Here is a 27,431-nt window from a genome sequence, read left to right on the forward strand (position 1 = left end):
AGGAGCTATAATGTTGATAGAGCCTCTGCTGTTGGAAATTCAGCTGACTAATTGCCTCATACACTTGATTTACTGAGATGCTGAAAGTACTAATTGACAAATCTTAATGGTTTTGGATGCTCATTTCTAATACAAAGCTTTGTACTAGAACACCAACAGATAAAATACTTTTTCTCTCCAATTATGGAGTTTTAAAGAGAAAAAAAGGTCTGAAATCTCTGAATTCATATTCTTCATTCTCCAACCCACTTACAGATTTGTATGCTGTTACTTGTTCCTAGCTTTTTTTTTCCCCAAAATGCACCGTGATATTAAGAATTTTTCTATAAATTGGAGCTATCCCATTCATTACAAGTTTCTCAGAAAAAGGTGTAAAAATCCCATAATTTGGACCAAAATACCTTAATAGCAAAGATTTTTTTTTGTCTGTTATAAGGCATAAAAGTCATTCAGAAAAAACTTTATATGTACAGTACTGAGGCCTCACATGTATTTAATTACAGAAGTAAATTATTCATGTTTATCTTACACATAATTCATAACAAAGATATTATCAACTAGACGCTTAATTATAAATTTGGAAAAAAAAGTTCAAGGTCTCTGTACACAACCTATACTTGCCATTTTACTTTTTACTAGTTTTTGATCCTCAAAAACCTTAAGATTAAATAGCAGAGACTAACATCAAACATTAAAATATTCTCAGACAATACCATATTATTAAGCAAACCACTGGTATTCATGGCCAAAACAAAAAGCATGAATTGACAGTTTTTTGTATTATATACTACCACATTTCAGTTTAAAACCTGAAGAGCTTCTGTCATCTAAGTTCAATGTTTCTTTGCCTAAGATTTCCAACTTCCCCTGATGTGGTTACGTTATGGGTCTTTTTATAAAAAAGTTTTATTAAAAAAAATCTTATTAAAAGCAATCCCAATATCCAATTTAAACACAATATAATCATAAATTTAGTCTGAGACTTTAACCTGCTTGAAAACTTAAAGAAAGGTTAAAGGGATTCAGTTTTAATTAAACATATCTGTAGCAATCTGACTCTAAATCTTAGGGTTTTGCAATCCAATTTCTCATGAGAATATTATTCAAGATCATATGAATTGAATGACAATCTTCCATGCCTTCCAAATACACTATTGTCCCTTTAGGGGATGAATACTTTACTATGACTGAATGATATATAGGAGAAATACAGTTTTTCCACATCACAATGAATTTCTTTTAATTTATTTTCTCTTCATATTGCTATATTCATTAGTGTCTAGATACAACCACTCTAAGACATTAGTCCTAAATTTCTGCTTCATATGATGTATTAGATCAAATATTTTAAATGAAGTAGAGTTTAGAAAACTATTCCAGTGTTTAGCCACCCTATTCTGGTATGCATATATTTCCCCCTGCAACGTGATAAGCCAATTTACAAGTTATAACATCTTTTCAAAATATTAAACATATTATTAAAAGCCTGGTTTTAATATTACCATCTCTTAAAATACATATTTAAAACAAGTGCACTCTAGTCTTCAGCTGAGTTGAGACATTTAACCTGCACCCATCCCATGAAAACCTTGAGCAATGGGTGGGGTTGCAGCAAGTAGAGGAGAGACAAGGAGGAGAATTTTCTGCATGTTTAGACATATAAAAGTGACCTATGAAAATAACCTGATCTAGCTGCCTTGCAGTCTACACTGATATCTGAAATCACTATTATCTAGCAGTAGGTGAACTATACACGACTCATTACTCAGTGTTAGAGGACACGTCCGATTGCAATATAAAAATGCAAGAACTACGCTAACCTATTTATCAATGTCTATTCCAATAAAATGACAAGCAGCACTTCAAGAAATGCTACTTTATCATTCACTATGTTAGTCATATCCAACAGGATCATGGCTGTAAACAATGTTGCATTAACTCTTCTGTTCAACTTCTGCATCAAAAACCTGCCTAAAATAGAGATTGTCCTTTTTATGGCTTCCTCAGACAGGAGTAGAGAATGGCCAACATTTAGCTTTGTGTTTGAGCAGAAGTAGTTAACTGCTTCAAAGGACTTTTTTTTTCATATTGCTTCTTTGCAATATAAATACACTGAACACTCCCTAGATCAGTATTTTGGCAATATCAAAGTCAGATAAATAAAACTGCACGCGTCTGAAACGCAATTAAACGAACAAAATAATTTCACAGATAAAGTCCCGTTCAGTAAAAACCAGCAATGCAAGACCTAGTACTTTGGCAGACCCAACTGAAGAGAGAGTAAGAGGTGAAAGGGAAAAACAGAACAAAGCTCCCTGAAACCCTAAACAAAATGGAGAGCAAGGAATTGTATTACAGGATTGAAGAGCAATAATGAATGCTACTTTCATCTAAAAATTTTACAATTTACATTTAAGTGTACCAAGCCTTCAAATAAAAATCAAATTTATATTTTCCTTTCAAATTCAAAGGGAATAGTCTTCTTGGTTCTCAGAGCAAGCAAAGCAATTCTTCCATGTAACACTGCCACCTTCCATTCTGCTAATGTCTTTTTTCTGCCCTCACAAAAACAGAGTAGGTACTCTATCAGTAATATTTAGTTTGAATTTAGACTACCATTTTCCAGCAGAACTTGTGTCTAAATTCTCAGGATAGGTGAGAATTCTCAATGGCCTTAGTCCTTAGACAACGCTGTTGCTTTATCAGTATAAGAAGATGAAGCAAATTATTTCATTATTATTTTTGCATCTCTGCACATAGTTTTATAAAAGTCTAGTTATAAAGCTTTAAAAAGAACTTCATGAAGTTTAGATACAGCCTCGAGTTGCAGTGTGATCCAGTGTGACATGAGTCATTGCCTTTGGGGTATTAAAAAATGCATAAAACTGACCATGCAACAGAAACACATCTTCATAAGCTCCTGCAACACAGAGGAAAATATTATTCATTTAAGCCATGACATACATATTTTCCTATCAGAATTTCATAATTGTGACAAAAGAGTCTTTAAAAGAAAAGAATATTGATGTAAAACATTGTGCAGGGGAGAAGAAATTTTCCTAAGAATACTTACTGAAGTCACCTGCAAGAAACACTGCTTCTGCTCCTGGTGCCCACTCTTTGCAGTATATTCCACCATCCGCAAGTTGGTTAACTCCAAAGGTTTTGTAACTTTTGGTAAATTTATCAAGGCCACCTTCACTTTCCTCAATGTTCTTCAAGCGGTTATAAAACAGAGAATACCTTGCAATGAAAACAGAGAACATTTTTTAGAAAGATTAGCAAGTGCCTCTCTTACATTAATTAGTGTAAAAACCTAAAAAAAAATTTAATGAAATACACTAGCATGAGATTCACTGCTTTCTACTGGAATAGAAAAAAAAAATCAAATACAAACCATGCAATTTTTCCATGGTTGTTACACAGTCTAAAATTGCAATCTTCGTGTTTGTCAGTGCTTTCTCTATTTTACAGGAACATTTTGCACTTTCAGACTAAAACTACAATTCCTGACTGGCAGCCAAGAAATCCCAGTATTACTACACAACAGGAGAACTTCACACTCTGAACAGCCTAGCACTTTTCCTTCCATCTTATTAATATCAGACACAACCCTCCTAGGGAGAGCTGGATAGGCCTGCCACATCTCTCACAGCCAGTTTTAATAGACAAGGCAATCTCAGGCCATTGAAAAGTTTGCAGTACAGCACGTCAGCATGGACAAACCCATCTGCTCCTTGCAGAAAGGGGCTCATTAGGCAACCTCTTGACAGAGATGATCAGCAAGACTTTGCAGTCAGTCCCTGACACCGCAAAGATTTGGAAAAAATTAAAGCTTCATAAAAGTAATTATTTGGACCATACCCTACTTACACCAATAGGAACTGAAATGCCCTAAACCTCTAGCATAAACCTTTGCCTGTAACAGCTTAGAGTTTTTTGACATATTTTGCTATGTTTTCTTCACTACTTGGAATTGATGGTAACATCAGGGGTACCAATATAAGCAAGATAGTCAACTTTGACCACTAAATTATGAGCTATTTTGTGCAAAAGCACAGCTAAAAGCTGCAGTTGAGCATTTAATTAATGCTACCTGTACAGTTTTTTGGTTTGTTTTCAGTAAGACACTCTTGAAGTAAATTAGAAATGTGTTTGCTTTTTCATAAATGGTAAAGAGTCTTCTGAAGTGTATAAAAACCAGTAAGAACCCCAGCAAAACCAAACTAGTCTGCCTTATTACACTTCCTACATTTTGCAATTGGAAATAGGAACACTAAATCAGCACTATGGAATAACACCTTATTGCTTAAAGAAAAAGACGTCTGTTTGCAGTGTCAGGACTTAGAACTCTGATTCATTGCAAAGTTTTGACTTTTTTGGCCCTTAATTATTTTAAAGTAGAAGAATAAAATGTCTAATTACTTGTTAAAGTAAACAGCACTACCTGTATTAATTTGAAGTACTATGACTACTATTACAGTTAACCTCCCAGTGAGTTTTTATTATTTTATTATTAAGACTAATGGTCACCTTGAAAGGGAGAAAGATTTGAAAATGCCTCCAGGATGCACTGTAGCAAATACACTCATAACTATTTTTGCCCATCCACCTGCATTATCCCTTTAAAATTTGCTCATGGGTATAATCCTCAGAAGTACATTACCAACTACTACTGCTCTGATAATTAATTTCATTTATGTTCTTGAGGGAAAATATTTTGTCAGATTTCCAACTATAAGTGTATCATATATATATACACAAACTCAGTTGATTGACTTACATTTTAAATAGCTGCAATGACAAAGATTTATATAAAGCTTAAGTACAGAAACAGAGCAAGTCACAAATACCCTCAGAATTTCAACATCTATCATCTGGTAAATTCAAATTACTCTATTTTTGAAGGGTTCTCCTCAGGGAAAAAATAAAACAACCACTATAGCTTTGAAATGTAAGTCATTCTTTAATATAGTGTATGATACAAGAAGTATAGTCATATACATATATATATATATATTGTCTGTGCACATATACTTAATTGGTTAAGGAAAAAAAAATATATAACAAGAAGTGTATTTGGAGTGTTATCTGCAAATCTATGTTTCTCTGCCATACATAATCTGTTTAAAAATTGCTGCCTGTCCCATGTATTGCTTCCACCTTGTTCCACTGTGGCTGAAGCAGGATCTGTTTTACTATAGGCAGCTGCTGTAACTTCAGAGAAGATGTAACTGAAACAATGAGCTTGACACACATAAAATAGAAGAGGGAGTTTTGAAATATGTAATCTAACCAAAATTATTCTTCTTCCCCCTTTTGCCACAAATACATTGTTACAGCTTTAAGAATGTGTTATTTCCCACATTCAGCAGAAAGTAAAAGGAGAAGTGAGCTTAATTTTTAAACAAAAGTCAGTCACAAACCTTTGAAAGCTGCAGAAGAAGGAAATTAATCCTTTATTACCAGAGAAGAACAGCAGGCCATAAAGAAGGACTGAAATTTTAGCGCAGAAAAGAAAAAAGGCTACAATTCACTTCACATCAGCTAGAGGTGCAATACATGCCAGTGGCCTACTCCTCTTCCTTCCTCAACACGATCCCTTCCTAGGAATCAAGCCCATTCACCTCATGCAGAAGAAATAAGCATCTAGCAAATTCAGGATTTGCATGTGGGATGGATGAAAATGGACTTTCAGAAAGCACTTATGTGATTCTGTACCTTTGGGAAAAAATCAGTAATACAGACATTGCAAACTCTCGATTCTTGTCATAAATGCACTAAGAACACCCACTGCTTCAATTTTTGCCTTTCAGTAAATTCAGAGTTTAAGCAAACCATGACACAAAGAAACTATGGCATTTAATATATGAAATGATCATGAGTATCATTGTAAAAAAAGACTACTCTTTGCTCAATTTGCAAAGAGTGGTGAGCAAGGTTACATGCTCAATAAATTATTTTTGGGACGAGAGGGAAGGGAGGCAAGAAAGGGAACATATTAGAAGAATTGTTGAGCAAGGATGTATAACATTTTTACAATGGCTTTTTATACAGGATTGACTTGGAACAAGCAACACAGCATCATGTACATTGAGTAAGAATGCTCTTTCTATTTGTTCAGAAGCATGCTGTTTTTAACAGACTAAGTTAATTCAGTTATAATTGCGGCGTCACATTGCAGACAGATTTTTTGCAACAACTAGTGTTCTCTGTAATTGATTTAAAATTATAATCTAGAAAGAATTTATTCTTTTTAACCACCTCCTGAGATTATCCAGTAAGAAACTGTAGTTTGCTCAAAGCTCACAAAAAAACTCACCAACTCCTGAAATGGATCAATTACTTTTACTATGAACTATTCCAAAAACTCATCTCAGGAGATGAAATACTTCTGGACACAGAACAACATTACTTGTCACAGAAGGCCTTGTAAAACAGCAGAAAGGTCTTGTAAAGCAGCAACTGTAGCCTGTTGCTCCTTTGAAGGAAAGGACTGAATTACGTACATGCTCACGTCCAGATTTAGGGAACTTTAGGGTTTTGCTTTCACGGGATTTCAGCTTTCATTTCTACATTCCTACAGCTTGTTGAACAGTGTTTTTTTATCTTCCAAAGTGATACCCCAGGATTACACACAGAAAAAGACAGGAATTTTTTTGTTGTTGTTCTCAGTTTAGTGCTCAACTATAGACCCTTACACCAAAAAACAATGTTCTATTTATTCTGTAACTTTGCTATGCAAACACCCTGGTTCTGCAGTTCCTATAACCACTAAGTTAGTTCAACTATTGAACCCATTAAAAAAGTCTCAGGTTAAAATTGTTAGCCTCAATATGGAGCATAAGAAAAATAAAGGTAAGCTTCGCCTTCCTCCCCAAAGTAGACTGCTTTATTGAAATATGACTTTTGGCAGATTATTGAAGAGTCTGATGGTAAGTCAAAGCACTGAGTTATAGCTCCACATAAACCTTTCACATCTTTATTCTTCCAAACAGAAGAGGTACTCGCTCCTTCCTGGCCACGTCATAAAATATCAAAGAGGTATTGTAGTATTTTAAACTTTTAAATCTAATCAGATTAGCTTTAGTTTCTCAGGAATCACAGGAATCTAAACAGAAACTAATATAACCAAAAAGGCCTTGGCAGCATACAAGATACTGTCATTTAAAGAGGCTGGTGCTGAATGCCAAGAAGGCTGCAAAACTTCCAAGATATTTTTATGTCCACTCTCATGTTTTTTTACAAAGCTGTTGTCATTGCAGGTTATAGAACAGTCAGTCAGCTTACTGTAAGACCTGTGGTGACAACACCAAAATTAGTGATTTTAGTCCCTCTTCTGCTTATGATGCTGGTTTTAGTAGCTATTTATCTTTTAGATTTTTTTGTCCACATCAGCTTTTTGGTCATAGTTTATTTCTACAGTATTGGTCCCTTATTAATGTTAATTTATTCAAAAGATGAAAGCAAGTAGGACAGATGGACAGACTTTGAAAATGGTATCTGGTATCCATATGGAAAGCCCAATTTTGCAGATACCAAAGGGAACAGGAGATGAAAGAAAATACAAAGTAAGGTACTCTCTGTAACCATTTTCCAACAAGTAAAAACGTTTAAATTAATGTCAGTGTCATGGACCATAATCCATAGCTTTATGGGGTTGTTCAAAATTACCTCTTTCTAATATTGCTAATCACTTTGAAGATGTAGTTACAAAGACTTGCACTGACACCAGAGCCAGTGCAGAGTCCCTGCACAGATAAGTGAGGCCCTGATTCTCATCTTCCCCTTTAGTCTCTAGCCAGTTATTTCCTCAGTCTCTCATCATTCAACTGGTTAGAAAGGAATGGATTGCAGGAAGACTGAGGTAGGAGAGATAAAGGTCTTCCTGAAGCAAATTTCTGCAGCCCAGCGAATGAAAGGCACCAGACCACCCTGAACTAGAATAACACAATACAAGTAAATTCTTGCTGGCAGTTTCTTCAATTTCATTTGTCCCTAGTGAAAATATACCAAAACAGGAACCTTGGGTTTTACTTCATTCTTTTCTCCACCCCTGTCATGCACTTTTCATTTGGCTATTCAGAGTATTACACAGAGCAACCACACTTCAGGAAAATAGGAAGTAAAGGCATAGTAAATCTTGGGTAGGTATGACTACTTGAGAACAACAGATTTACAGTATTTTTAACTTTTACCAATTTTATTGTTGCAGTTGACTGACTCGCACTCTCTGGGAGCAAGTCGTGTCCCATTCATGAAATCTTTTTAATACACATTTAAATAGATTAGGGACCATCAACAACATGTAACTCACATGGCCTTTGAAGTGTTAGAACAAGTCAGAGAGAGACCCTTCAGAAGCACAAGACAGCCATGGATGATGATTATAAAGATCCAGGAGATGACCACTTAATTTTGTTTTACTGCAGGTTAAAAGTAAAGTTGTTACATGATTCTGAAATCATGATCTTAAGACATTTCCCCATAGCTAAATCTGAATTCCCCAAATGTTCTAATTGCTCCATTCACAAACTTGTTCACTATAAAGCAATTTGCCTCTCTCCAACATCAGAGGCAATTTAAAACACACTTTTAGCTGAAAACTAAGACTTCTGCAGGCTGGCCAATGGCATTATGGTCTTTTCAGGACTAACAAAATCAACAGTTACCCAAATTGAGGATATAATTATTCCAATAAGGAACTTACACAGTTAAATAATTTTTGTTGTAATTCCTACCAAAAATGCGCTTTTTTACTAGCTACTAGAAGACCATCCAGCAAAGAACTTGTAACAGTGAGCAAGAAAGGCAAAAGCCTGAAAAACCACTTTTCCAAATTTTCTCTACATGGCAGATAATGAATAATTCCCCATTCTCTTTGGATGCTTCATGATTTCAGAATGCTGAGGTAGAGCATCTATGCATAGAACACTAATGTAGTTCACATCTCAAACTAAATCCAGCATCAAAAATTAAGAAAGATTTGCTTGGGATAAATAATGCATAATCACTTGTTCTGTTGAAAGCCATCAACACAAGACAAGGTATCTGATTCACCATCACCTCTTTGCAAAATAATTTGAAGCACAATGACATGCAAGTCAAGCCCTAACAAAAAGTCTAGTATGTAAAAGCACTACAAAATATGGAAAAAGGGGAACTATAGATTTTCTTGACATCCTACCAGCAATTTCTAGCAGAGATGTAAAGACCTATAAGCTGTGAGGTGTAATATGGATAAATATCATTTCACAGTATTTTAGCAAGAAGATTATTTGTTGCTGACCAGCAGCATCTTCCCTGCTTTAGCCATTAAGGTAACTTAGTGGCTTTGGCAGCATTTGACAGCTGTAATGTTTTTGCCATCAGCATCGGAATGAACACATACAGCTCTCAATTCAGAACCAAATGCAGGAGAGATTACAAGATGTACCAAATGCAAATGTAATGCAATCAATTATCAACAATTGCTCCACTGGCTTATCTAAACCAATCCCAATCCTAAAAGCAATCCCCCTCCCACCACCTTCCTGTGGCCAATATTTAGAGGTTCTCTTATATGCACTCCTGTTCATCTCTCACCTACTTCAGTTTATTAGAAACACATGGATGCACCTCACAGGGTAAGTGTAACAAATTACTAGTGTTTAGAAGGACCAAGAAGCATTTTCTTTCCATCAGAAGCCCAGCAAACTACTTAGAGACATCAATTCCAGGAGAGAAGAAGAAAGAACTGTGCATGTATCAACACTTCCAACAAGAAAGCCATTTGCTTTAACCCTCTAACAGAATAAAAGGTATATAGTAATTTTTTTAAATGAAAAAACTAAAGCACACATTCCTCAAGGAACAAAGTAAGCAAAAAACAAAAATAAAACCAATGAAAAATTAAAAACAAACAAACGCAAAAACAACCACAGACAAACCCCCAAACCTACAACCTCCTGTAATGGCACAGCTATGTATATTCTGTGCCTGCCAAAGCACTCAAGACAGCTTTTCTATCACGAGGGCACAGTCTAAATAAGACAGCAATTACAAAATAATGAGAGTTCTATATGTTTTTTCTCTGTGTGTAAGGAGACAAATATACCAGCAGCATACTTCATTTATTTAGGTATAGGATTTCTTCATTTCATAGTCATTGTCCCACTATTCCTCTGCCAAGTAGTCTTTATAATGCATGAATTGTACACTAAAGCCCCTCTTTTAGCTATAATAATTTGCTTTACTGTTGTGATGGTATCTGAAGTTGATGGAGTTTCTGGAATTAATGTAACTACAGAGAAACCGCATCACATCTGAGCAGAAAGCTGCAGAAACCCAGCGACAGATTTTCTCAAAATCGGTAGACTGAGGCTGCGTTAGCTCATGTTTCATATTACACAAGAGAAAATAAACTGAAAGGTCAGCTGAACAGTTACAGCATTGCCCTTTTCCAAGGTAATCAGCAGAGCATGTAGCAAAGACGTGAACACACGCGTGACTGGAACGACAGCGGCTGATAAAGAGGCTCTTGCTGCCAGAAGTAGTGGGACAAGACACTGCTCTCTCTCAGTGGCTGTCAAGGAGTGGGGCACAATGAACACCTTACTTCACTAACTCTGATTTATTGCTTTAATTTGAAATTGTGTTCTTGCTAAACATTCAGGTTTCCATGATGCCGAAACACACTAAAAAATGTAATGCTGAACATTAATCACATTCACGGATAACCTACAGGAACAATATAATTATTAATTTGTTTGTAATATGGACACAACTGAGTCAAATTTTCATCTGGTTTACTAATGCATTTTTATTATAAATTCACAAATTCTTCTTGTTATTCAGTACTGTTTAACTGGAAATCAAAGATTAGATTTTCTCCCCATGCTAAAAGCAGCTTATTGTTCCTCCTCTAAGCATGTACTTACTAGCAGAATATTCAAAACTGTTTCTACTCATCATATCAATAAATACTTAAAAGCACCTTAATCTACAAAGAATTCAGATGTTTTATTTACCAGAACTCATTTTAATGAAGCTGTAAACAAGAGCTTATCAATTCCCATTTGATTCCACTGCTAGCTATTGCTAACAGACCCCCTTTGTGTTAGCAGAAATCAAGGTCTAGTTTGGGGGAAAGAGTTAGGGATTACTACAGCACTACTACAAAGCTGGAATCAAAACAAAGTCACGGTGCAAGAGACTTCAGGGAAAAAACAGAATTTTTGAAAAAAAAATTGAAATTCTCCTCTTGGTGGTCTAGTGCTATTAATTCTTGCAGGACTTCAGTAACCTGGAAGCAGCAGTTGTTACCATTTCTAAAACATTTATTTGTGTGGTGAGAACCAGCTCACACACCTCCTACTGCTGTAAAAGCCCTGCACAGTGACAAAATAATAGACTCCAATAACCCTTTAATTCTGTTTTAAAGCTGGTTTGTATATTGTGGGTTTGGGTTTTTTATTAACTTGCCACAGCAGCAAACATAAGACATGAATTTCTTTTCAAACTTGGATTTCAAGTCTGCTGCATTAGTTTGACTTCCATATTGAAAAGCTGCAAGAACATTAACTGCAATAAATGAAGCTCAACACTTATATTTCTAAATAAATCCACAAGAAATTAAAACTGAAAGTTTTATCTGTCTACTAAACAGAAGAAAAAAAAAAAAATTTTAAATTAGAAGTCAGAACTCCTGATTTATTTGAAGCAACACACCAGATATTCCTTTGCCACTCATCCCACTTTGGCAGAAACACGATGGAGTAAGAATTATTTGAATTCCCTGACAGAAAACTGCCCAACTGCCCTAGCTACTGCTTCATTGCTCATTTCCACAAGTCTTATTTCACCTCTTTAAAATACACTCCAGAACTTAAAAAGAAAGTCATGATACAATGGGTAAGATCAACAGCTTATATATTCAAACTACTGTATAGGTCACTATTTGAAAGATATGGTAGAAACTTAAATAAAACTTTTCATCCTTTATAAATATGAAACAAACACAACCTACCCTTACTATAGGATTGTTTCTTTGTCAAACTTGAAGCAGATTTAAATGGACAGCCATCTTAAGAAACTGTCAAAAAGATGGTTTGAGAAAAGGTACCTACAGCAACACCTGGCTTCTTTACTGCCTCTCCAAACCTTTCTCCCTGTAACAATTTTCCTCTTCATAAACCTACAGTATTCCACCTAACTAAATAACCCCTTACATTCTATTAGTTTTAGAATGTGTATGTACTTGTGCATCATCTAAAAGACATGATTTGTTTTCTTTTTGTCATGCACAAACACATACTGCCAATCCCTCTGTCATGCACACAAATATCCTGCCATTGTAGGTTTCTTCCTGGCCTTTGTTTGTCATCATCCACTTTTTATTTACCTCTGTATTTTATTGTAACAAACAAAACTTCACAGTACTCCAGGAGAGAAAAGCCTGCATGAGATTTTTACACAGCATCATAGCTAGAATAAACAAGTATTAAACATGGAATGAGAAGGAGGGACTATTGCTTTTATTACTGACCACTATGCCAGCTTTGATCAGCCATCACTGATTTGATCAGGGAATGTTGTCTCTGCAGGCTCAGGAGCTGTGGGGGCTGTTCACACAGACCACACTTTCAACTCCCCCAGCACGCCTGCTCTGCTTGATGGCATCCCTGCAATGCCTGGGAAAAACAGCCTTTTGAGATGATCATTTTAAGGGAGAAAAAGTCGCCTGTAGAGATTGGGAAATAAGATCTGGGATATTTGGAGTGGGGGGTGAACACAATTATCACATCAGCTCCAGTCATCTCAGCAGAGACACCACAGTGGCTTCACAGCACAAACTTTTCTAAATTTAATTCGTAACTGCTTTCACTGGAGACAGGACCAACAAGGGAAACCAGGCACTCAAACATTTATACAGTCCACAATGCCAAGTCTTCATAATTTACCATCAATGTACTAGAAGTATAATTAGAACTTGTGTACTTGAGAAATGTCTGTAACTAGTCCCAAGCAATCGAGGCCATTCCCACAGGAGCCAAGTAAGGTAAAAGCAAGTACTGTTGTTAAGGGCTGCTATGAGTAGTTTGTGACATTCATGGCCAACATTTTCAAGGTGCAGTCTAAACACTGTTTATTCCAGACTTCAGTTAGAATGAATACTGAAGTAAGAAATACTAGCCATTAACAAGTTTGTATTATCCAAAAAAAGCAAACATCAGATTTTCAAAGTTGCTATACTGAAAATGTTAACCTTTATCAAAAACAGGACACTTCAGATTTTACATAGTCTAGCTATTCTTGTGAAACACTAAGGTACCATATCTCTTTGACATAATCTCTAATCTGACTAGAACTGTATGATTTGCTGCATCACCCAAAACTGTTAAGCATGTAACTGCAGAAAAAACACCGTCCAGCAGCTGTTGGATTCATCCCACATAGCCTCTTCCACATGATTGAAGCTCCAAAATACATATGACACATTTACAAAACACCCCCCTTCTGATGGGATTGCAGCTGTACTGGATGTTAGGGAGGGCCCAATAATTTTAGACATCATTTACTTGGCAGCCTCCAAGCATCAGAGTCTTTTCTACAATGTGACTTATCTGTCACAACATTAGAAAGCTTATGATTCAATTTTTGAATTGATATGACTGAAGAAAATTGCAAACAAAATACAGGAGAGAGTATCAACTAGTACTTCATTACTATGCAACACTCATCTCTTAATAACTCAAGGCACATCAAGACAATGACGTTTACAGCAGAATTTTAAATATCTGAAGAATTTTAAATATCTGAACTAGGGACAGGGAAAACCACTTGCAGCAATTCACAGCAGAACTACAAACTTAGAAAGTGTGGTATTGCCAGGGTTAGTCATCCTGATACACTGATACACACAGGTGTAACTAGCCTTACTATGAAATACTAGTGGGAAAACTTCTGAGATCATGGAATAAACCCTTATCTAATATTAGGAGTTAGGAAATAGAAGATGAACAATTTATTTACTAGATAAATAGATAGATAAAATTTGGTTTCTGCAATTTCAGATTCATCTTGTCTGCTTAAGACTATATGCACCTCCTAAAACTACTTAAGTTAAAGATATTTTTCATATAAAATTTTGACATAAGCTTTGTTTATACAAAACCTTTTTTGTAAAGAATTAATATTACTAAGCACTCACTACAGATGGATAAGCTTAAACAGCAAATATGTTGAGCAACATAGTAATTGATTATATGTTGGTTAGAATTTTCCTTTTTAGTAATTTCCCATGCACTATGACATTCTTATGACTTCTTAGAATATTTTTTTTCTCTTTATAAAGGAACTTACAATTTGCACTGGATTACCTGCTTGAAAAGCTGTCTTTTAAAGTACCTGTCTATCTTTAAAGAACAAAACAGAAAAAGCAGTGTACTATAGTCTTGATTGAAAAATGTAAGTATGTATACGATTATCTGCAAATCTGATTGATTACATCCCCTCTCCCACCTGAAACTCATACAACAGAACATAAAAGTAATATGTCTTTTACTGGAACTAAGCCTAGAAAATACTACCACCTCCAATTTCCAGCCTGGAGAACTGCCAAAGGGAAACCTACAGACTGAGCCAAGCCAAGCAGGTTAGTCCCAAAGCTTCAGTCAGCACAGCCTCCTTATTTGAGGTCAACTTGATATGCACCAGTACAAGGGAATAACAAAGCAGAAAATTCATGAGCTAAAACTTCAAGTGTTCAGTTTTTTTAGGAAATTAATCTCTTCATTTGTGAGCTACACATGGAGAATAAAGCTGGTAATAATGATACTAATACATCCAAGGCATCAAGGAAGAAAAACAGTAGTGTTAGCTATGCAAAGAATTAATGTGTTTAATTTTCTTATCACCTTTTATTGTTAGCATCAGAGTAGCCTGGCTATTTATTAATCAAGAAATAAATGTATAACTTTTAAACTGCATATATCCCTCCCAAAAAGCCATAATTAAACTTTTCCTTCTACTCTTGGAGAGCTTGAACTCACATTCAGCATTTACAAAGCTGCACATACATTACCATCTATACCATAATCGCCTATTCTTCTCTCCCAACACATACAGTTTGTGCACCGCCAGTCAGAAGCCTTTTTCAATTGCCATCTGAACTGGAAAAAGATGAAAGATTTGCAAGTAAAACACATGCAAAAATTGACAGGGGGTGCCACCTAGAGAGAAGAAAATAAATATTCTCTTAGGACCAAGGCTCCATTCCTGTAGGTTTTACATGCAAGAAAACAAAATCCTGAACAATCCAGTCCCAATACAACATAGACCCAGTCCCGAGCAGGAGGCTGAACCACAAACAGCTTTGACAGGTCCCCTTCAACAAGAATTGTTCTCTGAACATTCAGTACTTCACATCTACTGTAGCTAGACAGTTCTGCTTTAAAAAAAGTAAATTTAAAACCACCACAAAGAACATAAGATATATCAAACCAACAATGGAGATCACAACAAATACTACAAGCACTGCAAATGCCAAAGCATTCTAATATATCTTGGATTACTGGCAATCACATACACCTCCCCTAAGCTTGCTTAAATTTTCTTTCTTTGTATTTCTGTATCTAGGCACACAAGAATTCCACAAGGCTAAAATACATAAAACCATGGAAAAAACAGCCCAGTTACTACCTCAAAAGTAGTTTAGCATCTGTCTTCCTTTGCAAAGGATAAAACATACCTCTGCATCACCAAGGAGGGATTCAGACAGTTTAATTCATTGCGGTGTGATGGCTAGAATTAGTGTAATGCCACACATCATGTAGCCTCTTACACAGCAAAGAGCTGTTAATATGTACCTCCCTTATTTTTAAATCTGAAGGAAAACTGAATTTTTACAATTATTCATTTACTCTAAGAAAAATTCATAATTATTCTGACGGCGTTTTCTTTTTTTTTGAGCTGAGCATTTAGTACCTTTAAGAATATCCACACTAAATAAACTCGTAATTTCTTTTAAATGTTAAGCCACAGAGTGGGTGATTGTGTGATGAAGTTTACAGACATCTTTGTTCAAAAGCCCTGTGTGGTGTCCCAATGCACCACATTACACAATACCCTTGCCTTTGGTTATGACAGAAAGCTTCCAGCAACACACCAGACAGATAAGAGACTTGCAGAAAGGCCCTTCTTTCTCCCTCACAGTCCTTTAGTACAGGTCAGACAGGCAAACACAACTCAGAACCACAGCCTCTCTCCCAAATCCAAATCATCACACAGTCCATGCGCTTACATTTCATCTCCTCCGTGGAGCAAAAGCTCATTTAATGTTTCCAGCACAAGATGTACATATCTTGTGAGGAGGAGAACAATAAGCAGGGCTTGAATTTAAATGTTCTTTTTTCCTTTACCTGCACTGGAAGGCACCCCTGTGCATGGCAGTGGGGTTGGAACCGCATGATGTTCAAGATCTTTTCCAACCCAAACCATTTGATGATTTTAGGAAATACAACTGAAAAAAACAAATGTTCAACTTGTCAGACAGCTTCTTAAGAGAACCTCCCTAAATTTATCAATTATACCTAATCAAGCATAAATTTTCAGGTTGCTTACTGAGGTATAATCCACAAAAATTAGATTCATGAAGGCATAGTCAGTATAGATAATGAACAATTTGAACAAAAAGTGATCTGGACAATTTAAGGAGCTCAAACAAGCAATCCATCCCTCTTTGTAGTATTAAAAGAGTTGCTAGAACTGCATTGCACTCATGTGTAACACTTGACCTTTGGGGGAGGCTCCCATCTGTGTTCTCCCATACAGATCTCAACTTGCACGCATGATACAACTCTGGTCTATTAGACCCTTTAAGAGCACACAGGACCTACTCAGCTTCTCCACCAACCCTCCCATTTAGTTCCTCAGGCTCTCAGCACTTTCCAAGTCCAGGACAAGCAAAATGCAGGGTCCCACAGCCAAGTCCTGTTCTTTGCCCACAACTTTCCCTTTTGGCAAGCCCTTCCTCCTCCCCTTCACCTCAGTTTGAAGCAAAGGCAGGCTGTGAACTCCCCAGGTAACAGGGTCACTTTTCTCCATACATGTCCCAAAACAAGTAAAAGTGTCCATGATACAGTTTTATGAACCTGACATTTCAAATAGTTCACACATAGCCAAGACACACAGAGAAAAAAAAAAAAAAAAAAAAGCCACCAAAACAAAACTCATTCTGTTAAAAGTTTAAGGTATCTTGAATGGAAAAGCTGTTCTTTAATTAGCTCATTATTTACATATTAAATTATTGGGCAGAACAGATAAGCACTTTCAAAGTATGTAATCTGGCAGAGGCAGATGCCAGCAAACATGAGTGACAATGAACATGATATTCATGGCATATATGTATATATAACATATGCTATAACTATGCTTAACTATCATATAACTATATGATATTTAGTTATTCTACTAAAACAAACAGAATGCAAGGCCTAAACTTAAAAACTAAATCTTGTCTCATTGGTGGTCAGCTACCTCTTTCTAGACCAAATTTCAGTGTCAGGCACCCTCCACTCTTCCTTTGAGAATAAATTCCAAGCAGCAAGTAGTTGCCAAAGGGTTTTGTGGGGAGTTTATTTGTTGGGGTTTTTTGTTATTGATTGGTTGGGTTTTGGTTTGGTTTTGGTGGAAGAGTGATGGAAAAGCAGCAGTTATGGGGTTGAATGCAACAGAAACTATCTCAGCCTATTAATGATTGATTTCCTATTTTTTGTTTGTTTGTTCTCCCAGAAACAAAAATAAACTTAGTATTAAGTTTAACTTGTATGAAGGACAGCTATTCTAGGATCATTCAGTGACTATTCTAGGATCATTCAGTGAACTTCAAATTTTGCTTATTGCTAGAGTTCAGAAAATGCTCACTCTTTGGACGGTTCATAAAAATTCAGAAAAGAAAAAAAAAAAACACCCAAAACCACAAGACCCCCCACTCCCAAAAAAGTCACAGAAAATACACACACAGTGCTCCCCATCAAATCCATAAATAACACACCTTGAACAGAGCTGAGTAGCCAAATAACCCCATTTTATTAACAATTTTGAAGAGTGAAGAACAAATGCTACTACAATTTTAGTTTGCACTTGTAATCTCCTTTTTGAGCTGTATGATCCCATGCCACAAGCTCTACACAAACTCACAATATCCTCTATTCCCTCAACCCTGAGATCACCTGTAAGTGTTAATGAGATTTCATGAAGATTTTCAGTAGTATGCAGCATGTTCCAATTGAATATTTCAGTGTTATTAAAATATATGGTATAACAATGACAGAATCAGACAGATTTTGTTCCACAAGTATTTTTATTCTAGATGTTTACAACACAGATATCACGGGAACAATTAAAAAAACCAAACTTGTTCTAGGTTATTACCAAGTACTAAGGTATTTGACTATCAAATTTCAATCTTTCTAAAACGTATTTCTTTTGTAATTAATGCTCTGGAGTGAATTCTCTCCACTACCTTGTAAAGCAACACAACTGCTGTATTTTTTCAAAAGAAAGATTTATATTATCAGCCTCACAATTCCAAACTTCTCAAAGACCATGAAGTGCTGGATTGCACACCCACAATACTTACTCCAGATTGCTCCCTGTGTAAAAAGAATACAATAAAGGCTTACAAGGAAATGGTTCTCATGGCAAGCAAAAGCAGGAAAGGTAATTAATGTAAAAAGCATAGAAGACATGATGTAAATATTTTTCTAAGACCTGAAAACACAAAGTCTGTATATTTTACCCTTTCATAATACTTGAATTCAAGATACCTTTGCAATAATCACAAGGGTTGTGCACTGTCAGTAATGTATGATGATATGATTTTTGTTTGGCTGCGTTTTGGTAGGATACAATATTTCCCATAATGTACAGCATTCCCTGGAGTACTGACACGATCGTATCCAATAAAAATTGCATCATTAATAATGCAGAAGCTATTTCTTTAAGATTTGACAGTTACCCATATTTCTAAAATTTTAACAAAAAAGCACTTACATGGTTCTATCTACTAATAAAAATTTCTTAGTGATATCTAGTCAGGATATCAGAGCACCAAGAATTAGTGAAGACACACAATGAAATATGCCATTATTTCACCTGAAGGTTGATAGCCATCTTGCTCATGTAGACACATGATAGAATGATGCAATTATTTAAGCTCCCTGCATTTGGCCATCTCCCTTGTCAACTATCACAGCAGAACACAAAGGAACAAGCAGGCAGAAGCAATAATCCACCACAGAAGTTATTGAGACTTCATGTGATCTGCAATTACCATGTCACTGCAATAACCAGCATGAAAAGCAACACTAAAGGTTGCAATTACAACCTGTTTGCTCCAGTCATATTATGACCACCCTAACAATTATTTAAAAACCCTACCCAGACAACTCCCATACCACACACTTCCCCTTCATAGCTGGAAAACAGAACACAGCAGAGTGTGGACACTTTCTGAAAGAGATGTAACCCAAGCTTTCATGACAACCTTTAGAGCTTGTCTGCAAATCTGCATTTCCTATTTTCTTTTCCTTCTGCTCCCAGATTTGCCTTGGCTCTCACAAACACCCACATCCTTTAATTTTATCTTTGTTGAGGTGATGAATGTTTTTAAAAGTTGCAGAGTGAAGCTATTAGGTAAGACAGGAATTCAAATTCTATTACAGTAGCCACTTTGTGTGTACATGCATGTGAGAGTATGAAATTCCACTGGATTCGTCCAGTCCCAAATTTGCTGTGGCTACATCATGAATGGTAGAAGCAGCAAAGTATATTAGAATCTTATGGTAGTATGGGCAACAGTACCCTAATATTTTATCCTCATCATATCACCACCTATTCAGGCTCCAAGTCAATATGAGTTTTGAAACACTAAACTTATAATCTGATATCCTACACTGCAGCTGTAACACACTAGCTTGTCTGCTAATTCCAGTATTGTTTATAAATAGCTCTGTCATTTAATTAAGGTTATACATGTATTCTGTATTTGGCAAGATCTATCACTGTAAAACCTCCCCATTTTATTCCACATCATAAGGGAACCTTTCCTGAGTCCATCTGTCAAGACCACAATTTTCTCTTTGCTTCAATTTCCTCATGGTTTCTTTCATAATTCAGAAGTGGATCAGCTGATAAAAGACTATGAATAAAAACAGCAGGAAAAAAGAAAGTTTTAAGCCAAAGTTTTTAGCTTAGGAAATTATGCACTCATTGCCAAAAGACATGCACAACAGCACTGCCATCTCGACTGTTTCCTAGATGCCTCTTTACGTCTTACAGGCTATTAGATTTTTACCAGGTAAAAGCTCATACCCCACTGAATGTTGAAGTTTCTACAATGTCTCTTGTCCTCTGAAGGAGAAAGCAAACCACAGCAGGAACATCACCTTGATGCACAGCAAGACCCACAGAACTCTCAACCAGCACTTTTCAACTCCTTCCTATCTTCTCCAACAGAGCTGCTCATGCAACCTGAGTCTTGGTCAGCCTATTCTGCACAAAGCTTTAGAAAGCCAGAAAAGTACTTTACAAGCTGCAGGGAATGGATACTTTCTTTACACTGACATTTGAGAATCAAAAACTTCAGTAAAATAGATTCAGAAAGCTAATCTACTGCAGATAGATATTTGAAAAAAAAAAACAAAAAAACCAAAACCTTCTGGTTTAAAATAAAAATGCCCAAACATCTGAAAAATTTTATGGGAACACATCATTGGAAAGTCTGAAAGACATTTAAAAAACAGCCACAAATTACTGTTTATGCCTACTTTTCTATTACAGTTTCCTTGTCACAAGAACTATGGTCCTTGAAAAAAAAAAACAAAAACAAAAACTTATTCTTCTCCTATTCATCACTTATGCTTTTGCATGATCAGAAACATCAAAGCTAGGGTTTGGAGCCATCAGATCAAAATTATGTTTCATTGTGCCAGGAAGAAGCAAGTGTCAGCTTCCAACTACTCCAAAAAAAAAGGTGGTAAACAAGTTAATTTAGGAATTTTAAGGTTTTATACCATTGTTTCTCTGATATAGATCTGTCTTATCTTGCTCTAAATAGCAACACTCACTGAAAATACCAGGAGTAATGCTACCAAAAAAAAAAAAAAAAAAATCCCCAAACCACCAAAACACAGCACAAGCCACCTCTGGTCTTTTCTCAATTAATCATCATCACTATGACAATTCATGGAAAACCAGAGGATAAAACATACACCTGTTCAACTCAACAATATCTATGCACTGTCTGTATTTAACAACATTGTAACAGACATGAATGTAAGCACCATGTGTCTGACACCCATCATGGAGTAATATTGATAGAATGAATACCAGAAAAGGTTCCAGAGGCTAAAAGCCTTCTCCCTTCTGACAAATCCCCAGATTTCTTACAGTTCCTGGCAGGCAATCCACACAGCCTAGCAAAGAGAACCAAGATGAACTTCAGAGACAGAATTAGAAAACAGCACACATACAAAAAAAATATTGACACACTTAGCACATCTGTTCTTTTGAACAAGCAGAAGCTGGACAGACAAACCTCAGTTTTTTAAAAATGCCAAAAAATAAATACAAAAACCACCACATTTTACTACTATCACATTCCTTTCCTTCACACAGACTAAATATGGCTTGTATTAGGTTTTTATTAAATGCTTCATGACATTTGTCTATCTGTGGAGAAATCTCAGTGGCATTTTTACAGTTATTTAAACAAGCAATTACATACAGAGGCTGCTGACAAGAGTCAACAATACCCAGAGCAGCCTTTGAAACTGATAGCCCACAGTAATCACTGGAGTCAAACACCTGAAGTTCAATCTGTTACCTCTTGGTAAAGTCCACAAGTTGCACAAACGTGGTGTCAGACCTCCTATGTCAGTCAGCCCCAGCACCATCTAAAGGAATTATGCAAGTGTACCCAGGAGCTGTCTCTAACCCCTCCAACTGTGAAAACTGTTGTTCTAAAATCAGGTCTACATTAGAAATGCTTGCCAGTTTTTTAACAGCATTGGACTGGGCATCAGCAATAATTTATATTAGGAAATGCATGCTCTTACACCATAAAGTGTGTCAATGTTGTACATTATATTGTTAATGTCTCTTTACTTTTCATTTACTACCTTCTCTGGACTTTCTACTTCAATAACTCCCTCTTTTGTTCCCTCTGTCAAGGAGTGCAATTATTATTCAACCTCCACGCCAGAACTCACTATCCATTTTTGAGAAAACACTTAAAATTTAATAACCGTAATTGACAGTTACTGGGTTTGCAGCAAACTATTCTTCTGATCTCCACTGCATAAGGACAAACAAGCTGTTCAGTGAGACATCTGGAGAAGAATCAGATCTTGACAGATTTGGCATTTCCTGCATCTGTAAGGCTCAGGAGCTGTTTCTGTCAGAAATCATTATGGTTGAAGTGGTCTACAATGACACTTAATGGACATAATTGCCACTTAGAGCTACCTCCATTTTGAGCTGGAAATCACTCAAGTCAACCCTGACTGCTGCTGAAAGCTCAGTCTGATGTCTACTTTGATGGCAATATGTTATTTATGATATTAGGGAAGGTCATGCCTTACTTCTTGTTCTGCAACTCGAAGATCACCATCGCAGATGAAGTATTTGCTTCTGCTGTAGAAGAAAGTCTGATTATGTCATTGTTTATACTACTAACTGCTAAGCAAAAAGTCAAATCACTTGGTCAAAATACAGAATGCCTGGTAGTCACACTCAAAGACATCATTGTTATCTTGTAATACTCAGGCCACAACTTCATGGCCCAAAGAGATCCTATTCACAACGCAAAGACACTTTAATCCAGTCATTGTTATTGTGCAGTAACAACATTCCTGTTTTACTGGCTGTGCTAAAATAGTTGACATCCAAGCCCTATTTCAGTCCAAATTTAATAAAATTTCAAGTGAGAATGATCATTAGTTGTATTTAGCCACCTAATCTTTTCAGTAAAGCTTTTCCTGTCCTTCCTGAATTCGCAAGCTGTAGCTGAAATACACACATCTCCAAACACAAACTGAGTGTATTAATATTACTCTTTTGGAACCCACAGACACTTTCTACCAATTAAAGGGGTAAAGGACTGGGTTCATTTCTGTACTATGAACAATTTTTCATCCTATTATCAGTCTGCAGAAAAAGCAGCAGACTGCTTTCCTCAGAAGAAAAAGCATATTTTTGAAGAACCAGATTTATAGACTGTTTTTCATTGTCATTTAAGAACCTTATATTTTTATTATCCAGTTGAAAAAGCTAAAAGAAACTGTTTAAGCAATAGATGCATGAAATCTATTGAAGCTCACTGTATTGAGAGCCTTGCAGAAAAGGAGTTGCAAGGTGACACCTGCTTTGTTTGGAGCTGTTCTTAAGGTTGGAGCAGCTTGAAGATTCACCTAAGTAGCAGTCATTGCCTGAATGTGAGGACTAAGTGAATTTTAGACTAGCTTATGTGTGATCTTCAGTCCTAAAACATGCTCACACCCTATCTCTGGAACAAAATACCCTCAAGTCAGAGAAAAGACAGCTCCTGCTATAAATCAGCATTCACTGCATACAAATTCTGAGGATAAAGGGGTGGAATTTATATGCAAGTAGCAAAGCTAAATGTGCCCAGATAGTATCAGTACATGGCAACATTAAGTCTGGCAGCAAACTTCTCTAACCTCCCCCAGGTCTTGCCTCCTGCACAGCTTTTCAATCATCATCTACCACAGCAACATGAAAACATACATTTCATACATTACCGAATTAGACACTGACATTATGACCCAATAAGAGTGAAAAAAAGAAGAACCCAATTGTTAGGGTTTTCAGTTTTTGAGGAAAGTTCTCCATTTGCCTACATACACATCAACTGTGGCATCTAAAACTGAGGGCACAGGAGGGAGATGAAGAGGGAGTCTTCAGCTTTGAAGTGTTTTTAACTACATGAATTTACAGTGTTCAAGTGAAGTAGCAAATAATCTGATTTATGAACTCATACACTTATTTATTTTAGGCCAAGTAGCAAATAGAAAAAACTCTTCTGCCCAAAATTTTTGATGAAACAAAGAAAATGCAAAGAAGTTTGGCAAATATCTCTAAATGCCAACACTTCTTATTTATAATTTTTTCTCTGAAAGAACTAATCACTGTAATCACATTCAAATTATGCTGCAATAGCAAGCAGAGTTTTTAATAGTAATCTGCTATTTAAAGACTATTACAAGCCTGATTTTTTTTCCCCTTAAATACTTTCCAATTGTTGTAAACAGGATTAAAACAAAGCAGCAATATTTTGAAAAAACCTTTCAGATGTTTATAAAATTAGGCATTAAGGAACTCTTCTTAGAAAATTTGTAACAAATACACCATAGATTAAGTCAGTAAATTCTATAAGCTATAGCTAAACTTCCCAGTGAACTCTAGTGAAGGCTGAATTTACACATAGACCAGCTAAAACTCCTTAAAAATAGCTGTGTCTATATATACTTATGCATTACGCACATAAAGCACAATTAATAAAGATATTTTTATGGTCTTTGGGGAAAATACATAGAAGGCTGTACAGCAAACAAAATAAAAACTAGCCTTCACATTCAAAATAAGCTTTACATCACTAAAAGCTAAGCTACAACTGCTTTGAATTTCGCACATACTAAAAACATCTTTAGGGATCCAATTCCTCCGCATTTTTAGAGGCGGATGTTTCTGTTTGGGGGTTATACATGGAGGCAGGACAGGGAGGAAAGAGTTAAAACACAGACCATTCTGATATTCTTACCAGTACCAAGCTCCTGCCTCAACTGACCTTTTTAATCCGTTTATCACTTTAGACTTTCCCCCTCACTGCCTGACAAAGCAGGCAGCAACACCTCCTTGGATTTGCTTTCTCCAAGAAAGGGGAAAAGCTGCTTAGACAATGGACACAGACTCAAGTGTGTAACCCAAATGCTACGCTTTGCTGCAGCCTCTCTCCCACCACTTTGGGGCTTGCCAATGAGGAGATTATTCTTCTACTCGTGCTACTGCTGTGCAATAACCCAAAAGCACCTGTTGTTCAAAACAATTGATAACCAGCACCAAGAAAGCAGCCAAGAGATGAAGAAAAACAAAATGACAAAGAGAACCCTAACTAAAAAGAATATGGGCAAATTGGTACAGTTAATTAAGACTCAAAGACTGGACCAAAGGAAGAAGATAGTACAGCCACCACATTATTTGTAAGATGAAAAATTTAATTATATTCTGCCAATGATCCTTTTTTTTTTTAAGCTGTATTTTTCTAAATAGCTTCCTCTTTAAGTGACAATAAAAAAATGTACAGAAGACACCTGAGCCCTACTGAAAGGGAAATGGAAAACCTTTTCCAACAGACTATGTTTCACTGGGAAAAAACCTCACACACATGTTCAGAGAGACCATACCATTGGCAGAACTAGACATACTGTTTACTTCCCAGAAGTGAAGTATTTTATTAAAAACAATATCCATTTATTCAACGTGAAAGATACGATGATCCATGAGCTTTCCAAAGATTAAGTTAATGCCTGGGAGTTCACAGAGAGACAGTATTCGGTTGTTCAGAAAGTAGATTTAAATTAGCTGGCTCATTCAGCATGCAGAAGCCTGACCTTGTTCCCCACTGCTTTAACATTCTCAAAAGAAGCTGTAGTCTAAACAAGTTTGTAAAGCTTGTCTTTTCTCAACTTTATTCATTCCTTTCTTACCAAGGAGTTAAGAAAGTTTTTTGAACTTTGTTCCTTCCTTTCTTCCCTCATTCCTTCTGTATTTCTCTTAGGGATGTCAAAGGTTTTCAGGGAGTGAGAAGGACAGCTGCAGAAGGGTGGGACACAGGAAATAACACAAGATGACAAATCCCATCAAAATACAGGCTGAGAAAGGATTTGAGAATAAACACAAAGTATTTATTTACCTTAAGTCTTACACTGATGTACCAAGTTCTCTAATTTCTACTTCTCAAAAAGGTAGATTTTAGCTCTAAGCTCTGGAGAGCCCCTGTACCAGCTCCTCTCCCAGACCATCACATCTGTTGTGTCACAAATGCTTCTATGAAGTCATCACTACTGTTTGTGTAACAAAATAAACATATTGTGCAATTATTTTCATGCTGCCCAAATTTCCTCAAAAAAGCTGGCAACGAAAGGAGTATTCCAAACTCCTTATTTCTGTAAAGCTTCAACAATTTAAAAGAGTAGCATTTTCAAGAAAGAAGTGTTTATTCAGGTCAAATTAAACCTTGCTGAAAGTGATCAGAGAGTCATAATTTCTTATGATGAAAATTGAATTCTTTTTCTTAAACTAGAAAGCATCCATGACCTTACAGCTTACCAATTCCTGTCATACCAGGAACATTTATACTGGGGACATATCCTCCAGTAAGTATCAAATAATGTTAACTATTAACAGGTGTCAAATAATAATGTTAACTTGCTTAAGCCTGACACATAAAACAGAATTTATTAACTTTTTTTTTTTTTTTTTTTTTTTTTTTTTGCTGGGATAGCAGGTACAGTACAATCAGGATGCCCCCTAAAGCTGCTAAAATGAGCTGCTGACTCTTATGTTCATGCAGTGAATACATTCTAGATGGGCAATTTCCAAACAGTTGCAGTAGTGCAGCATGTTTTCATTTACAACACACAGTAACTCAGCATGATTTTAATAAGAGTCTTTCAGACAATTCCCCCTGGCCCTCCTGCCTTTCTTCTGAATCATCTTATCAAATGCTTACACAACCAAAAACTTGGATTTGATGATGACAATGCATTCATGTGACTATGGGGAATGCCTGGAGGTACATAAATATAGCCTGCCTCTCAGGAACATATTAGGAAAAAGAGTGCCCTCAAACCAGAAGTCTGACCCACACACAGCTGGCACAGCTTAGCCACTATCTAATACACTGTTTTCTCAAAAAAAAAAAAAGTCCCCAAACTAAGGGTCATAAACTACCTACATCTGTGATCAGCAGTAAGTTTATTTTTTTTTTGCCTTGTCCCAAGGCAATGTCTCCTAAAGAACCTTTTCTAGCAGCTCCCTCTTGAAGAGAAGGATGAGAGCAAATGAAGATCAGACTGTAACCAATGCCCAGAAATAGAGAAGTAATTATCTTACAATCACACAGATTAGCAAGCATTGTTCAAGATCCATGTAGCTTGTTTACATATGCCAACTTATCCACACTTCCAGAAGCTTTTCTTTACTGAAAAGTTAGGATTTGGTTTTGAGTGGAAGAAATTAAAGAAGAAATACTGATAAGCTTGAAGTCCTTACTCTTCTAATGTAATGCTTCAGCAGAATTTCTCCACACTTCTATTCCCACATAAAAGACAGCATCCTTACTTTGGCATGTCATACCTAAACCACTT

The 27,431-nt window shown here is 36.2% G+C and overlaps 1 protein-coding gene across 7 annotated transcripts in view; it reads right to left on the reverse strand.

Moving 5' to 3' along the window:
- Positions 1–27,431, reverse strand: part of GBE1 (1,4-alpha-glucan branching enzyme 1) — a 143,727-nt gene that overhangs the window by 101,368 nt on the left and 14,928 nt on the right. For 6 of the 7 annotated variants that reach the window (XR_012053545.1, XM_072923430.1, XM_072923438.1 and 3 more), the window contains exon 2: positions 3,074–3,243. Coding sequence is in view for 6 of the 7 variants with exons in the window: in XM_072923430.1 (XP_072779531.1) it covers positions 3,074–3,243 (170 nt within the window). In the remaining variant the exon portion in view is untranslated. Of the gene's footprint in view, positions 1–3,073; positions 3,244–16,400; positions 17,837–27,431 lie in introns of those variants that run through there. The other variant, XM_030263000.4, reaches the window with a different exon arrangement.

This window comes from Taeniopygia guttata, chromosome 1, assembly GCF_048771995.1.
Source record: "Taeniopygia guttata chromosome 1, bTaeGut7.mat, whole genome shotgun sequence".
NCBI classification, from domain to species: domain Eukaryota; kingdom Metazoa; phylum Chordata; class Aves; order Passeriformes; family Estrildidae; genus Taeniopygia; species Taeniopygia guttata.